This window comes from Pterocles gutturalis, unplaced genomic scaffold (genome assembly GCF_000699245.1).
Source record: "Pterocles gutturalis isolate BGI_N339 unplaced genomic scaffold, ASM69924v1 scaffold11110, whole genome shotgun sequence".
Lineage (NCBI taxonomy): Eukaryota > Metazoa > Chordata > Aves > Pterocliformes > Pteroclidae > Pterocles > Pterocles gutturalis.
The window spans coordinates 23,888-41,176 of record NW_010140838.1 but is presented as its reverse complement, the minus strand read 5'-3'; the positions used below and the strand labels follow the sequence as shown (position 1 = coordinate 41,176).

At 43.7% G+C, this 17,289-nt stretch overlaps 1 protein-coding gene across 1 annotated transcript in view; it reads right to left on the bottom strand.

Annotated features, from left to right (window-relative positions):
* Window positions 1–378: 378 nt before the first annotated feature.
* ABCA12 (ATP-binding cassette, sub-family A (ABC1), member 12) overlaps window positions 379–17,289 on the bottom strand; it is a gene marked incomplete at its 5' end in the record, with an annotated part of 39,702 nt that continues 22,791 nt past the window's right edge. Inside the window, 15 exons of the mRNA XM_010083826.1 lie at window positions 379–498; window positions 1,757–1,894; window positions 2,620–2,725; window positions 3,177–3,269; window positions 3,537–3,640; window positions 4,858–4,992; window positions 5,136–5,280; window positions 5,900–6,009; window positions 7,657–7,867; window positions 8,491–8,759; window positions 10,090–10,249; window positions 10,864–10,979; window positions 12,867–13,044; window positions 13,537–13,591; window positions 17,068–17,173. Coding sequence (XP_010082128.1) covers window positions 379–498; window positions 1,757–1,894; window positions 2,620–2,725; window positions 3,177–3,269; window positions 3,537–3,640; window positions 4,858–4,992; window positions 5,136–5,280; window positions 5,900–6,009; window positions 7,657–7,867; window positions 8,491–8,759; window positions 10,090–10,249; window positions 10,864–10,979; window positions 12,867–13,044; window positions 13,537–13,591; window positions 17,068–17,173 — 2,046 coding nt within the window. The remainder of the gene's footprint in view (window positions 499–1,756; window positions 1,895–2,619; window positions 2,726–3,176; window positions 3,270–3,536; window positions 3,641–4,857; window positions 4,993–5,135; window positions 5,281–5,899; window positions 6,010–7,656; window positions 7,868–8,490; window positions 8,760–10,089; window positions 10,250–10,863; window positions 10,980–12,866; window positions 13,045–13,536; window positions 13,592–17,067; window positions 17,174–17,289) is intronic.

Below are 17,289 nucleotides of genomic sequence, written 5' to 3'. Positions count from 1 at the left end.
GGCTGCTTTTTGTCAAACACCCTGCACTGCCAACAGCTCCTCTGCTCCATCACGGCCATTTCTGCTGTAAGGAAATGGCCACGAGCAGCAGGTGATGTCACCTAAGTCCTCACAGGCATAAAAATGATCATAAAAACAAGAACTGGGGGGAAAAAAGAACCTGTGGAAAGACCAATCTGATTTGTAACCAAAAGCCAATCTTAAATGTCTACCACGTTCCTAGTAACAAAATAAGTGTGTATCAAAAAAAAGTATTTTAAGAAAATGTGACTTTTTAATCTCCGCCATCCCAGAATCGTAGAAAACAGGGCTGGAAGGACCCTGAGGGGTCATCAGGTCTTTTCCCCAGCTTCTCTGATCCTCTGTGGCTGGGTGCCCTCAATAGATGGAGCTTACGGTGCTACCTTGGCTACTCGTGTCAGAGCTGTCCAATGTCACACCAGGGCCTGCATCCATGCTGTCAGGATCTGCCTGATCTTTAGCAAAGTTGATGAAAACCTAGAAGTTTAAAGGAGAACATTTAGTACGTGACAGCATAAAGAATTTATAATGTGAGTGAATATAAAAAAGGAATGGCTGTTCGTTTGACTGTGAGCCTGGAGGGAGTGCTCAGGAATGGTTTCACGCTGGATTTGAGCATTGGAAATGTTGGGCTTCTACAGGCTAACGTAAATAAACAGACACACGCTCCTGTACTGCTGAATTTACATCCAGGATGCAAAGGTAGACATTCCTCGACAAAACCGAACTGTCTTGCAGCTCATGTTTTAAAAGTACTAGCGAGGTAGTACCCGTGTGGTAGCTCGTTTTGATCACAGTGTAATACAGCTATATTATTATTTTATAAACCCATCTGTCTATATATAATTGATATCCGTGCACACACAACTGTGTGTTATATAGACAGGTGTATATAACCACACGTAACAGTCTTTGTTTGAACACTATCTAAGGAATACATAAAATATTCTTACTAGAACACTACCTGCAATCATATTTGCATATACACAAATCCAAGCTGTCCTCCCACAAAACGTGACTTGGGGCTTCCTGTGATTTGTGTGCCTGTTTCTCTCACAACCACTGCCCCTTATTAGAAGAATATTGAGGACCTCCTTTCCTCCTCCCCTAGATATCTGTTTAACAATTCATAGCATTACAGGACTGCAGTTTTGCTCCCGTCTCTGGGACAGACCTCACATATTAGATGCTACTGCTCAACAGGATGATTTCTTCTGGATAGTCCTTGCAGGATCCCTTCAGCTGATGTGGTCCTACAAGATTTTGATGCCAGTGGGAATGTTGTTCCAAGGGAAAATGGACGGAACTTAACTATGAAGCTAGGTTTGGAGTAATGCTAAATGAACTTACAACCCAAATACAGTACAAGAAAGAGCAAAATCAAGCAAATTTCCAGGACTGGCAGAAAAAGTCCACCACCAGGCAGCCTAGCACTGGACTTGGGGGTGATGCATAATCCTGCCCTTCATCCACACCCACAAGGCTGCTGAAGTCAGCAGTGGCAAAGGGAAGAACAGATCCTTTATGCTACAGGCAGCTTTCTCCGTGCGTTTTCCTAGCGCCAGCACAAGTATCTGGAGGCAGTAGGACTGATAAAGTATCCCCAGGAGGAATACAGATGGAAATCCCTTTCAAAATGTAGTCTATTGTGCGCAGCAATCCATTCTGTGTAACCATCAGTCTGCTCCCCTGTTAACAATTTTAAATGGATGGCCACACATCTTTAATTCCTTACCTCCTCTAATGTTGTTTGACTCACTGAGAAGTGCCTGATATTGAAAGCTGCTTTGCTGGCTTCCAGGAGATCAAATATATTTGCTACCCCTCCTGCAGAGACTGGAACGTGATACTCCACCATGTTGAAATGCCGATCCTGGGGAAGAGGAATGATGGGGTAAAGTTAAGAGGTTGCTGCCTATAAAAAGCCAACAGATCTGATGGCTGGCTGGCTGAGAACAAAAGCAAAGAGGAGCTGAACCATGGGAGAATGAAGGGGCAGAGGGTGCATTCTCTCCTTCTGGCTCCCAAAAGTGAAGAGTATTGTCCAAAATTGATTGGTATTTCCCCACTGGGAGTTTTTGTGGGTTTTGTGTCTGGGAGATGATAACTAAGCCCCAGAGCTGGAAGCTTGAGGGAAGCCATAGCGTTTTCCAGCTCCAAGTCTGCCATTTTGATTAATGCAAGACACTGGGTTACAGATGGCGGATGGGATTCGTGACTCAGTTACTCTGGTTTTACAGTTATTCAGTTACTGGAAGCACCCAACCATCTCACTATCCACTGAGTATGAAGTGTGTCTCCATGCAGTCCAGGCTGCAGTGGGACCATTCACAGGGGCAGAGGGTCACTTCACAGCTGCCTTACAGGATCATTGCAGCTGTTTGGCTGAGGTTATTTAAGCCACCAAGGAACTTGGGTCCTTCAACCCTTGGACAACATTGCTGATAGCACTGACAAGTGTGTGTGTATGAATCCCTTCCACTCTGAGAGCATGGATCTATGTGCACAGGATGTTACAAGATGTCTGTCTTGCAAGATCTTCTTAGTTAATTTGAAGGGATTGAGAGGGTCTCTCCTGAAAGCATTTGTCCTGCCTACCTTCAGGCATGTATTTGGAAAATGGGACTTCATGAACTCTGTCAGTGTCTCAGTGCAAACTGTGTTGTTATTTAAGTGCATCTTCACAGTGAATCCTCTTCCAAACCTAGGGGAATAAGAAAATCACAATTAACACAGTAGGAAAGAAAAATAGATAAAGCAGATCCTTTGAGCATGCTGCGCAGCATCTTTGGGGAAATCCAAGCCAGGCAGAGTGCAGCCTGAATGGGGTCAGGGGTGTTAACCTGGACTGAATCTTAATAAGAAGCCGAGCTATTGTGATAACTAATAAAATCAGAGCTCAGCCCTAGCATGCATTTCACATTTTCATCAGTGAACAGATTACTTTGGGGAACACATCTCTGAGAAAAAAGGTTGTGAGAGAGTAGAAAGTGCATTAGTTAACACAGAATTTCAATGGTGTAGTAAGAAACATCAACCAGAAAATGACGTTGTTTTGATGCCCTGTTAACAAAGGTCTTGTGTTGTGAGTTCTCAAAGCTGTAGGTTAGTAACTCCATACGGTGTTCAGTACAAGTATTTCACATTTTACTGACCTGCTCTTGATGTGCTGTAAAGAGCCAATGCACTGAAAACTCCCGTTCACCATAATAGCCAGCCTGGTACAGAGGGCTTCACATTCTTCCATGCTGAAAAACCAGCCAAGAAACTCCAATAAGTCATTGGGAAGGTATAAAAACTCCAGCTGGTTTAGTGATCGGAGAACATTACCGACCTTCCCTAGAGGAAGTGTTGTATGTCTATGTGGGCACCCACATTCAGCCACAACAAACCCCCAAAGCTGTCATAGCTCAGTGCTCTGAAATTCTGCGAGGACCAATGGGGAGCATGAAAGACAGTCTTCTCCATCCCTCCTGCAGACCCTGACACTGGAGCCAGAGCCAAACCAGCCCTACCTGTGGGATGTGAGTATCACCGAGCACTTGTTCTGCACTTCCTCGCTGATGATTTTCCAAAGGTGGCGCTTAGCATTGGGATCCATTCCAGAGCTCGGTTCATCCTATTGGGAAAGACAGGACTGAATGTAAATTTGCACTCAAAATCTGACTTTCCTAACATTTGTGCTCTTTTCAGGTTCATTGTTAGTGTTATGTTTGCTAGTAGCAACCCACAGGAGAGCTTACACTGGTACAGATCAGGGAGAAGGATTATCTTCAACTGAATTATGGATTTGACTGAGACATCCTATGCTCCCTTCAAGCAGAAGCAGCTCAGCTCGACTAAGATCTCCTGCACAGCTCCTAGGGTGACTGGTGGGAACTCCCAACCTCCATCAGACTCCAGAGGAACTGACTGGCTGTGATAGCACCACCTAAGATCAACCCTACTGTGCATTTTATACCATGGTGTTTTACATAACCAGAAACATCTCCTATTTTATGCATTGCTGATAAAAATGTTGGCTAATTTCCAATTGACATTTTTTTATTTTTGAGAGTAACACCTCAAAAAGAATAATAAATAATAAATAAATAATAATAAAAATAAAACAGCTTGGGTTCAGGCAGCAGTCAGTACGGAGGAAATTTCCCCACCTTCTATTTTTGCTGAGATTTTTTTTTATGTCACAAAAGCAGCTAGAGGGCTGGTGTACATGGTCAGAACACAGTAGTGCTGGGCTTGATACAAGTTGGGGCAAGGGAGATTTATTTCCACTAGGTATAAATTTAATATTGGGAAACCTGCTCACAGAGAATTGCAAACATTCAAAACACAGCAAGGGGAAAAACTGCACAAAAATGTATATTTTAGCAATGGCATATCTCATGGAAGAACTGGAAAGTTCAAAGTAAAACAAAAAAGGGGAAACCAAACCTATAAAAACAGTTTTATGTTCTAATCCTGAAGGAAGTTGCTCCTTTGCTCTCCTACAGACTTGGAGCCTTGGATGCCACTTTTCTTGCAACACTGTGCAGGGTAGTTGATATAAAAACAAAAAACAAGAAAGATCTCAGAACAAGGAGAGCTTAACTGTCAAATACAGGCTCTATTTTTGACCTCCGGAAGATGCTAACAGAGAAACTGGCAGACACACCACTCCCTTATCCCCTCAAAGAAAATTTGGGTGCTTGCTAAACTTTCCTCTGATGCATAGGTTGTCAAGCTAAGTATGGGCATTTGGGGAGTGTCCTGAGAAGGTTTTGCTTGACTGTCAAAGTACCTCTGCCAGCCCAGAGATCTGCTCAGCTTCCCCACAACAAGGCCCCCATTTCTCACCAGCAGCAGAATTGATGGATTCCCAATGAGCGCCAGAGCAGTTGACAGTTTTCTGTTGGTGCCATAACTGCACATAGAGGTGACTCTGTCTTTGTAGGCCATCAGATTCAGCCGGTGGAGAAGCTGCAGTACAACCTATGGGTGCAAGAGTACTGATTTCACAGCAACGTCCAGGCATAAATTACCACACGCGTATCTATTTACTAAAATACTAATTAAATCAATGTAAAGTCTCAATAACTGGAAAATGCTTTAAGTCAAGCCCCAGGGTTACTCACTCCTTTGATCTCTCTCTCTGGGATGCCATGGAGCCTAGCATAGTAATACATGTGCTCTTCCACTGTCAGCAAGTCATCCAAGGCATCTTCCTGAGGACAGTAGCCAAAGAGTGACCAGTGTGCCTCACTAATGTCATTCAAGGATCTGTGTAAAGAAGTTGGCAAGTCATTTTAAGCACACTGAATTGCCAATGCACTCTGGAATCAGAGAGGGGACAGAAAAACCCTTTTTCCTGCTTCCTACCCCTTCCCCAACCTTTGAATGAAAATGCTAGGAATTTGCAGACCTTCAGCTTTTAGGCCCTTGGTTCTGCAAAGGAAGAAATCTATTTCCGACGTCCGTTAGTCACCATCTCTACTACATAGCTCTCCAATTGCCGCCAGCACTTCAGACGGCACAGCTGCCAGCCAGCCTACTCCTGTTAAAAAGTGCTTTGAGATGAGTCCTGCTGGTCTCCAGATACTAGCTCAGAAGTGGAATTGCGCTCAGCTGAGGATCTGAGTCTCATCCCATTTGCAATGGAATAAAGTGAAAGAATCACCACTGAGAACAGCGGAGGTACGACAGCAAAATGCAAACCTTAGGAAAGCAACCATACCATCTTCAAGGGATTAAATTCCCTGTCTTGTTTATTTTCACTCTGTTTTGAATGTTTTGTTTTGTTTCAGACTTTTACATTTCTTTTCCTTTGCCATCCAGCCTTAAAAACTGCTCCCCAGCTGATTTTCTCACATGCCTTCCCCAGAAATCACATTCTCCATACCCAGAATGATCCTGGACCCGCAACCTTCCACTGGATGCTCCAATATCACCTGTCAGCATCTTAAAGATGGTCGTCTTTCCAGCTCCATTCACACCAAGCAAGCCAAAGCACTGGGTTGTGGGAAAGAATGGCAGAAATGTAAGTGTGCTGTATTTATAATACAGAAATACTGCTCCAAGATGAGTGCTCAGTGCATCTTGTCTCTTCTTTTCTCTGGACCCCAGGGCAAGATGAATTGGAAGAGTGGCAGAGGTACTCAGAGCACACAAATGTTATAATAGCAGTTGTTTATGATGCAATATACTGCAGCTTATATTAGGACCATTTGTTTAATATTGTGAAGAATCAAGGCTGTGTCTCTAACAGAGTCACTCCTTTGACTGCAAGGTGCATTTTTGCAGTGAGCTCATCTGACAGGCCAAATCCTGATCATGTAATTTGTGCAAAGCCTCGCATTGGCAGGAACAGAGCTATTCATAGGGGTGAGGTGAGTGAGGTTTGCGCTGTCATTGGTAAAACCTTAATGCAACACAAGATTTTTGTCAAATAATCCCACTAATGCACTACATTAATAAGATTAAGAACCGGCTCCCTGTAGTGCAGTTCAGTATCTCATGCTAAAATCTACGTTTTATTGCTAAGGTTGGAGATATGCAGTTGTGTGTTGCATGAGCAATCACCATTGTGCTGATAATTACTATTATTTTGATATCAGTAATACAGACCAGCTGATCTCAAAATCCTCACGTGCTGGGCCCACTGCAGATGCATAGCATCGATCCAAGGCTCTTCCCCACCTCCAGGTCCATGCAGGGACAGTATCTGTGCACAGTCTGCGGTGCAGGGCCACAGCCTCTGCTGACAGATGGGGGATGGCACCCTAAACCCCGCCGGCATCGGGCTGACTTTTGCCAGAAGTTAGAAACCTCGATGCCAGTTGTGGCTTGGAAAAAATCCTCTGCCAGGAAGATCAGTGCCACAGTATCCACATGAGGCTGCTGTCCTCCTGCCCACCCTACATCTTTTCATCTCAGTGGGATCCAGGCAATTCAAAAAAATCAGGTACCAAAGATTAATTCCAAGCTTCCCCACAAGTCAGGTGCACAGCCTGGGGTAGAACCTGTTCTCCACTCTCCTCTGGGTCTCAGAGATGCTCCCTGTGCTCCTGTCTTTTCTCATGAGTCAGTGTTTTTGCAGGTCACTGCTCTGACATGACCAAAGAATGTTTTTTTCTTTAGAGTTAGTTTTAAGTCCTGATTAATGAAAAAGTGTGTTCAGCTGAAATGATTTGTCTTTCCCTGATGGGAAAATACAAGCAGATAAGCCTGACTCACTGTCTCACATGCAGTTTAGGTGAATAATTGCACCTGGACAAATTCTGCTGTCTTCATTTACCATATGGTAATCCACAGTGACCCCCCAAGACTGCGCTGTGGTAGGTGCTGTACAAACACAGCATGCAGATGTTTTGCTCTGAGTACAGGTCCATCACCATCCCATCCACTCTTCCTCTTTCTAGAGCCTTCACACTGTCACTTCATGTCCCAAATCCACCAGGAGCCTTTCATCCCTACTGTAACCCCAAGAATCAATAAATAAGGCAAAGGAATGAAGGAGGAGGTCAGACCAGAACAAACCATTACAGTTGTGCCGGGACAGTGGCAAGGACTGGGAGAGAGATGACAGTGGGACTGTGGATCTGTTCCAGTTTCCCTCCCCAGGGTGGAAGGTGCCCACAGCCTTTTCCCCTCGCTTACCTCTCCCGCAGGAATCCCAAGGCTGATGTTTTTCACAGCCACAATGCGTTTGTGAGGAAGGTGGTAGATCTTTGTGAGATTCTGGAGCTGCACCACATCGAAGTCAGCTTTGCCAGACTCTACTCGGTTCCTCTCTGCCTGGACGTCCCCATCCTCTTCAGCTGCGGGTGGCAGAAGTGATGCTTTACCGTGCACTCTGTCAAACAGGAACCTGTGGGGAGGGCAGAGAGGGGACCTTATCCTCTGGGCAAGCAGACAGCAGTGGGCCTGTGTGCTTGGGATACTAAGGAGCCTTATACATAGATATATGGATAGTTTCTGTTCTCTCCTGATATTCACACCTTTTAGGGAATTAAAAAATCCAGTGTTCTCTTTCTGCCTAATTTTTTCTCTTTTCCAGCAAATATTCTGAGCTGGAAGACGTCCTGCCTTGTGGACACACTTGTAATGCAAGTCACAGGAGTGTTCTCACTCCTCCCTATGTGCACCCAAGCCAGAGGAGACAGGGAGATTCACACAGAGGAGGTTGACAATAGACTGATTGTTCTTACCAACCAGCTGATCATCAGCCCACCAAACCCAGAGCCCTGAAACAAGGGCTATACTCTCAGCCAGCAAGGACTACCAAGGGACTCTGGTAACCTACACCTCTATTAGTTAATACTCCAGTTAGTGCTAGGTACTGGGACTGCTGCCAGAAAAAAATTACTCCATGTTTGCAAAGTGTCTTGGAAATTTATGGGCTTCATAATTGACAATGATGGTACAAAATTGGTACAACCACTCAGCGCTGGCTTGGTCTGTTTTCATTGTGAGACTCCAGATGTTACTTACTCCAGTATGTTGTTCCAGACTCTCTGAATCATCCTGTCGTGAACTGTAAGACGAATGGCAAAGAACACAGTGCCCTGGATAAACATGGCAAACAGCTTGGATGTGGTCTTGTCCAGCTCAAAGGTTTTGTCAGGGTAGTCCACTCCATAGGCTTTTAAGAAGCCCAGCAATGCCTGATCCTGCGACAGTTCAATCAAGCCATAGCCAAAGCAAAATTGTGGGAACAGAAGGAACGCATGCCTTAAGTTTTCAGCAAGATCACGCAAGCCCTGAGAAAAACAAAAAGCAGCACAGTCAGTTACTGTTTTTATTCATGGAATCAATTCGTAGGTTTTACTGTGGGACTGAAGTGTAGCAATTACATTGGGATTTGCTTGTGTCTCAGAGCAGAGATAAATTGAGAGCTGAGAACTCTGGAGACAGCTCATTTCACAGGCACAAGGTCAGAAAAGTCAACAAGCAGCTCCGAGGTTGTGATCAGCCACAGTAAACAGCAGCCAGTTCCTGGAGCAGTCCCTCACTGTGGCTCCAGCTGCCTCACCCTGCGCAGGCAGCAGCCTGAAACCCACCCGCAAGCCAGAGCCCGATCCTGCCACAGAGCTGCACTGTGCCTCCCCAAACTATAGAGCTGCTGCACCAGCCCGCTGCAGAGCACAGCCCACTCCCCAGTCCTGCTCCTCTGGAGAACCATCCTCTCTGTTTTCCCTGGACAAACATCTCCATAAAACACAAGATTTGGCTTTAATAGACATAGAAGGGCAGTCTCACACTTAAAAACTCTCGTACCTGGAGATTTGGTGTATTTCTAGCAGAAGAAAGGATCAGCACACACAGCAAAGTGGAGAGGCAGTGAATTAGCACAGAAGGAGACTGACTCCCTGCCACTGGGGCACACAGGGATAGAAGATGATTATAATTGCACATCCCTAAAATCCAGGGGGTTGCTAAACAAGTACTGTCCAGCTGAAGAGAAAAATCCAACCCAGCTATTGTTTTTCAAAGCAATTGCCCAGTATAAAAAAGGAAAACTAAATGTAAGGTGTACAATTTATCCCAGTGATTCCCAGGGATATCTCAGTTTAAGAGAAGGCTTTACTTTAGGGAATCACCACTGTCTCCGAGTCATTTTTCATCCTTGCAGGGAGAAGATGGTTGCATTACAGCAGGCAGCTGGTGCTGGGCTTACTGCAGCACATGTCAGACTCACAGCAATGACATCTAGTTGTCACTCTCCACAGTGTGTGCTGCAAGAACTTAGCAACGGTTCAAAGTCCCTGTCAACTTTTTATCAAAATCTACACCTGCCTGCTGCCCTTCTCTGTATGGGCAGTTTTCTACCTCTCTTTTTGTATTCTCCCCTCTGTGAGCATCATTGCCTTCTTTGCTGGGGGTGCAGATTTACAGAAAAGGAAGATTTGTATTTCACTCCCGCCCTGTTTACAGGGAACCTCATTTAGTCCTGTGCCTAGTGTCCTCTGCTTGGTCTACCTTCAAGTATCTGGAAACCAGACAGCTGCTAAGGACTTGATCAAAGCCACTAAACTCAACCAGAAGCCTCCTGTTGTTTCACCACGGGTTTAGCGTTAGTAGGATTCCTACCTGATCCGTGGCCTTTTCCTGTGAGAGCAGAAATACAACCGAGTGAGTAATGATGGTATTGATGCCAAAGAACAAGTTGACGCAGACATAAACGATGAAGGCCATTCCTGTTTCTTTGAAAAAGCCAGCCAGCAGGTACATCCATGAAAACGTTGCGTATCTATAAATTGCCAACAGTGCAGAGAATACTACAGTAACTCAAAGAGCTACTGAAAACAAACAACTAAAGACCTCAGACAACATAACAGTTCTGTTTTGGCATGTGACTGGATTTCCATATTACAGGAGCTTAAAGGAGGAAAAATGGCTTTGTATCTGCTCGAATTTGGAGAAAAAGTTTATGACACATACTTTGAACATGGAGTCCCCACTGAAAACAGACAGACTGCGCCTGCAGGATTCAAAGCCAAGGAGACAGTTTTGCTAAGTTTTTCTGAATTGTGCTGCTGTTTTTTTCTTTTCCTCTCTGATTTTGAAATGCTTCTATATCTTGAACTTTGCAATAGATCAGTAAGCAACTGCTTACAGCTTGAGCTGTCAGTGTGACCCGGAATATTTAATACATTCAGGTAGAGTTTGCTTTGAAAAAAGCAGGCATAACAACAGCAGTTTAGCTCACTGCTCCTGGAAGGAGCAACTGGTCACCATTTGTATAGTGCACAATGAAGAAAAAAGCTCACGTATTCCTCCCTTGGACCTCAAATTGCAGCAGTCTGCACCATCCAGTTCCTCACTCAGTGCAAGGATATCTAAATAACTAAGCTCCACACTTACCCAAACAGTAACAGCAGAAGAAATACCGCTAGTAAGTTATTGTTGTTGCAGAAAGCTGGTATCTGGAAGGATGAAATAACTCCTATTGAGAATCCAATAGGGACCATAAAAAGTACCTGCAAAATGATATTAAAAAGATGTTATTAGGATGATAATTCTTAAACATTTTTCTAGAGCTATGCAGAAGCAACAATACCAGGTTTGAATCTGGTCCCACAAGTGCAGCTTGAGTTTTCTAAGTGAAACCAAATACAGGTGGGGTCTCAGTCCTCCTGGAGTCTTTCTGGAGTCTTGCAAATGAATTCCCACAAAGCCACTTCGAATAGGCTAAGCCTCAACATTCAGAACTGTGGTTAGAAAGTGCCTTAAAAAGAGGCTGTGAGTGAAAAATACCTCTTTGGGTTTTTTGTTAGCCTTGCAGTCAGAGCACTTCATTGTGCCCTGTAAATCTGGTCTTTATAATGTTGAGTCAAGCCAGGGACCTACCAAATGTCTGCCTTGAGAGGTTCCTCTCTTCCCCAGCTTTGGGATTTAACAGAATTTACTGGCAGGGATTCACTGAGAAATATCAAGTTGCCGAGAGCGCTGGATTAGTTTCAGCCTGCTGAATACTGATTGTGGCAGGGACTCTGGGGATTTTTCCACAAGCTGATTTACAAATATGCAGTGCTAGAGCAAGGCCCTGGATCAGAGAAGCAGACACAGGCTTGCCCCATCCTCAGTCCTCCGCTGCAACTCAGGGCTGCTCTGCCATGCTGGACTGCAGCAATGCTGCCTTCAGACCCCTTCGAGCCCCTCGTGCAAGGCAGGAGATACTTGTGCTGTTGCCTAATCACACAAACCCCTATAAACAGGCTATTCAGTGGTGAGCACACCATTGTTAAGACTGCTTTGTAAGTGTGTGTCAGTGTTAGCAAAACACCTAGAAGCTTAGGCTGTGCACTGCAGAAAGAGTCCCCAAGGGATTTCAGCCCTTAGCCCTCACTGCATCAAAGGGGGCTGGCCACCCAAGTACTCTTGAAGATTTCATGTTTTCAGGAACTGATGATACCTCTGGGATTTTAGGCACTAGCAGAACTGCATCATTAGAAATTTGTCGGATATGAAGAGCTCATCACCCTTAAAGCATAGCTGGCAATGCCAAAGCTCACAAGCAGAGATAGTCTGCACTTGCAGATCTCCAACTGCGTGAGGGTTTGACATCGTGCACTGACGGTAATTCATAAGACACAAAGCCCTTTAGTCTATAGACACTGCATATTTATCCTCAGCCCAGCGATGCTTTCCAGCAGTGCTATTAACCCTCTTTACCATGAGGAAACTTAACTTCAGCGAGAACAAGGGCATGCCTGCGCCATGTAGTGCAGAACAGTGCTGGGGAGCTCAACTATCTATAGGAACAAGGTAGTAAATCTATACAGCACAGTGCAGCACCGTAGAAAGGAACTTGTTCAGGCCCTGGAAGGCATATAGCTGAATTAGTAGCTTTACTTGGCTTAAAAACCTTTGCAATACATAATCTTAAAGAGAGCATTCAACCCTGCAATGGATTTTTGCCCAACAGGGGACCATCAGCTGTGTCTGCTAATGTCACACCCTGTATTCCCAGGGCTTCCAAAATGTCTATAGCCTCAAGCCCCAAAGCCCTACCCCAGATGTGCAAAGCCTGCATGACAATTAATTTAGCCCTGCAAGCTAACAGAAAAGCAGCTTGCTCCTTGGATGTCAAAATTGAAATCAAGCTCTGGCCTGTTGTGTGTTCCTCTCATATCAGTGTGCTGAGTGTTTTGCATACACTCGAGAGAGAAGGAATGCCTTCGCTTAGCAAAATCCAGTGTTGCGGTTCACATTTAATAGTCTTCAATGCCTTGGAGAACAATTACTACATAACACTCTTGGTAGTAATAATATTAAGTCTAGGCAACTGACTTTAAACAAAGAACATGTTTTTCCCCTGCTGTGTAATTCTACTCTTGGTGCATTTAAGAATATGAATTATTTACCAGATCATAAACGAAGTTAGTCACCCAATAGCTTGTCATCCCAATGCCTGAAATATGCTGCAGTTGTTTGGCTTTGGTTTGATGTTCTTTTACCACATAGAGCACAAAGCTCGCAGTTGTAATCGAATAGCCAACCAAAACAGACATTGAGACTATGATGTCGAGTAAGCTGTTGAGCCTAGGGAGAAAGTGGAGAAAGATACATATGGTGAGCCAAAGTGGAAGATTTCCCTCATCACAGAGGCATTGTTTAGAGCTCAGAACCAAAGAGGTCCTGGTTCTGTGCCAGCATCTTTTGCTGATGGCAATTACACCTAGCAAAAAGGACTCACACCACTGAGTCATAAAACTGTGCCATAGCATTGATTGGAAAGGCCAAAAGGAAAATCATGTAATTATTAATATTGTGTCAACGCACAAAATTGTATGATACTGTAACTGTGACTTCCAGATCTGTATGGGACTCTGCAAAGAAATCCTAAAAGGAATCTGCAGCTCTGTGGCATGCAGGTGCTATTTATGCGTAGAAGGAACGAAGACAAGGAGGAGAGCAGTTTCATCATTCAGAGAAAGATATTCAGTAATATAGGCTGCTTTATGGTTCCCAAGAAGCTGGTTTGCTTTTTTTGAAGCTAAGCAATTCAGGCATCAGCCAAATGTATCCTCTTACATCACTTGTTCTTGACTCTGTCCTCCAGGATATGGATGAGCTGATAAGATAATACCTACAAAAAACAAAAAGAAAAGAAATTGAAAATGTGGCTAACTTAAAGCTTCTTTCACCAGTTCCTCAGATTGACAGTAATACAGAAAACTGTGGAGAAAAGCAGATCAAAAGCTGGGTTTTGCTGTCATCTTGGTGTGACCTTGGCCAGAATCTTGAAGGTCCCCATTCTTCCTGTGCCTTCACTTTGATGCACAGCAGATCTGGAATTCAAACCCTAGGCCTTGTTTCTGCATCTATCCAACTGATGGTATCATTCACTTCAGTGAGAGCACTCCTGCACTGAAAACAAGGCACATGCGCATGGGTCCATGTATTTTAGGTTGGATTCCTCAACATGAACACATTCAAAACTGGTGAATATGTTTCATTTTAAACCTTCTGCTTGATTATCTCACTGCATTTCATATGTTCTTTTATTGTCAGAAACAAATTGTTCCCTACTGCCTTTTTCCACAACTATTACCTTCCTGTGATATATGTCTCTCTCAATACGGGTATCTGTTGAGATGCTAGCATAAACCCAAGTAAGCTGCAGACACTTGTGCCCAGTTTGGCCATGAATTAATTCTGAACTACTCTGTCTTACGCAGCAAGAAGAAAAAAAAATGAGCATTTTGTCCAAAGGAATTAGCAAAAATCTAGTTACTGCCTTGATAAGCCCAATGTGAGGTTTTCCAAAAAGATTCCTTAAAACTGGGTTTGCATCAGGCACAAGCTGCAAGAGAGGAATCTTTTGCTCATGTGCAGAAGATTTGGTTTAAGTACTACTTTACCAAGGGAAACACTTAATCCAGAATATACTAGTATTGTTCATTACAGTTCATTTGCTGCTTGGAGGCAATTTGTGCCTATAAAAGCAGAGTTTTCTAACAAAAGGAGGAACTTGGGGGTCTCTGGTGGGCCCGCTGCAATCTCCAGTGAAGGTCTCTGCCTTGGTCCCACCAAGACTATAGCCCAGTCTCTAAGATTCTATCACCTGAGAAAGCATTTAGGCTAAGATGTTTATGTGCCTAAAAATGAGGTTCTCAGTCTGTAGTCAGGCACCTAAGTAAATGCCTCAGTTCTCAGAGAGTGCTGGAGGACGTCTAGCTTCTACTAAATCCAGAGAGATTTGCTAGAACATGCCACCTCTGAAATCTAAGCTCCTTACAAGCAGGTGCCCGACTTTCAGCAGTTATATGAGGAAGAACTATTCTGGGCTATTTTCCCTAAGAATGAGTGCTCTGACATGGGGACCAGACAGGAGCAGACTGTGGGTTTAGCTGACCAAGCACCATACTGGGCAAATAATGTTGAAAGATTTCATAGGAAATTCATTTTGGAGGGAAAAAAACCAAAACAAACCACCTCAGTCTTGTCACCAGTGAGAGAAATGGAATTAAATTCTTGAGGTGCTGATAAAGCCATACAAACAGTCAGGAAATGCTTCCTGTCTCTAAAATAGAGAGAGAGAAAGAAAGATACCGTCTGTCTAATCTGTTAATACTTCACTATAAAGCCATTTTCCTTTACTGAAGCTTAGGCTAGAAGTCAAAATTTCCATTTCAATGCTTCCTCTTTTTTGTTGGTTGGGATTGAGAGAAGAGAAAGCACAATATACATAAGTCAAAAGCTATTATGACTTGCTTAGTGACAGGGTAAAAAGCTTTTTGTATATTTTTTAAAAAAATACACGCAGTCTAAGTCAAACCTCTAAAGCAGGACTGGCACCTCTTTCAAACTGCTGAAATGACAACACACTTTTATCTGGCCATTTCAATAGTTCTTAAACTGTCATTTATTTGTCACAACAACAAATAGATTTAGCTGCCAGGAACATACCACACAGAACGTCTGTTCAATTGTGTTTCAAACTGGATTTACACTACCCTGGGGGAGCTATCCTCATCCATTCATTTTATTTCCCCCATTCTATGGCTGGGATCATTAGTGGGAAGCGGGGAATTATCTGTCTGGTCATTTACTACTAAGCATTTCTTTCAAAAAACACATAAGCAGCAGGACAGATGGAATAAAAACTGCTGCTATTCTTTCCCACTGAAAATTGTTATTTTGTTGGTATAAAACTTTCCCTGAGAAAACTTTCTGACTGTTCACATGAGCTTCTTTTGCCTTTGCTCTCACTACAGCATGTGTTGGGAATACAGAGACAGGGCAAGAAGCTTCACTGCTTAATAATTCAGCATCTCTGGGATGTTCCTGCTGCTAGAAGCACCTGGCTGAGGTCTCCTCTCTCTGCACCCAGGCAGGGGCTGCAGCTCTGTGATATGCTCTTGCAGCGCACACCGAAGAGCTTGAACCTTCTGACCTGGAGGGCACACTGCAAAACTCAAAGGCATGAGCCAGCAGGTATTTTAGGATGGCAGTGGGGACGAGGCACTGATTTCGCCTGCTGTGAGCTGAGCTTGCTGTGAGGGGAGTTTCAGTGCATCAGTATGTGGAGGTGGGAAGAAAGACATGCTGTTTTAACTTGTAATCAGCATTCTGCTGTTTCTTTAATTCATGGCATGACACTCAAAACTTCAGACCAGATGCCTTTTCCATTATAGTTAAATTCAGACACATCAGTGAGGAATAGTCTTATGAGCAAAGAGACACCATCACCTATTTCACTGTCAGCTGGAATGGCAGGCCTCTGAGGTGAGGGGGGCTAGGCATGACCAGGACATGGCTGGAAGGGCACCATTTGTCAAAGAAAATCAATCACTAGGGCATTTCGGCACACAATTGCTACTCTTGTCAGGTCCCATAAATCTCTTTGTAAGATTTCTCAAAATGGCAGCAACATCAATCTTTCTCTTCTCCCTGCACCCTCTCCAACTCAAGAGACATGCATACATACACAGACATATTTGTGCCCATGTAGCACTCTTAACATAGCAGGAATTTGGGTTGCTGCATTACATCACCAAGGAGAAGCTATGAGAACTGATAACCCCAAATGGGCTACTAACACTCCTTGGGATCTGCATTATGTTGTGTGCCAGAGGAAAAATATAGCTGAAAATTATGTTTCTCAATCTCACTCTCTCAAACACAAACATACACATACCCACCCATCCTGTGTTTCCTTCAGCAGAAGGGTGACATATTAACATTTAATAAACTAAAACACCCCCAGAGATGATCTAAAGTAGCCTTTGAATGCATAACTAACGAGCACCTATCAAAAGACAGCTATTTCAGTACTGTGATGAGAGCCAATAAATCAAATAGCAACCACTGGCATTTTTGGGATGAAGGAAGTATTTTACATAGGAGCTGGGGTCTTCCCTGTCCCCAGAGTCTTTGACAAAGACAAATGAAATATGTGATTTATTAACGTTTTTCAATTCTGCTTTTAAAGGAATTGCATAATTGGGAATAAAGAAATGGTCTCATTGAAGTCAAGGTAAGTGTTGTCATTGATTTCAACGGAACTGGGATATTCTCCCAAAGGGGAGAAATTATCTGCTCATGTAAAGGGACACTTACCATATCTGGAAGTCTCATTTTTTGGCAAGTTAGCTCGAAGAATGAAGTTGTTCAAGCTGTTGAGATAGGCTGGAAGGCTGTGATAACCTTCGGGATTATACCACACCTGCACAAAATTGAGAAATTGAAACAATTTGGGAGAGAAATTGTTACTGATAACATTTTGGTTTGTTCTGCTTGCACAAATGAATCATTCCATGGTTGTTATCGAAAGTCATAAGC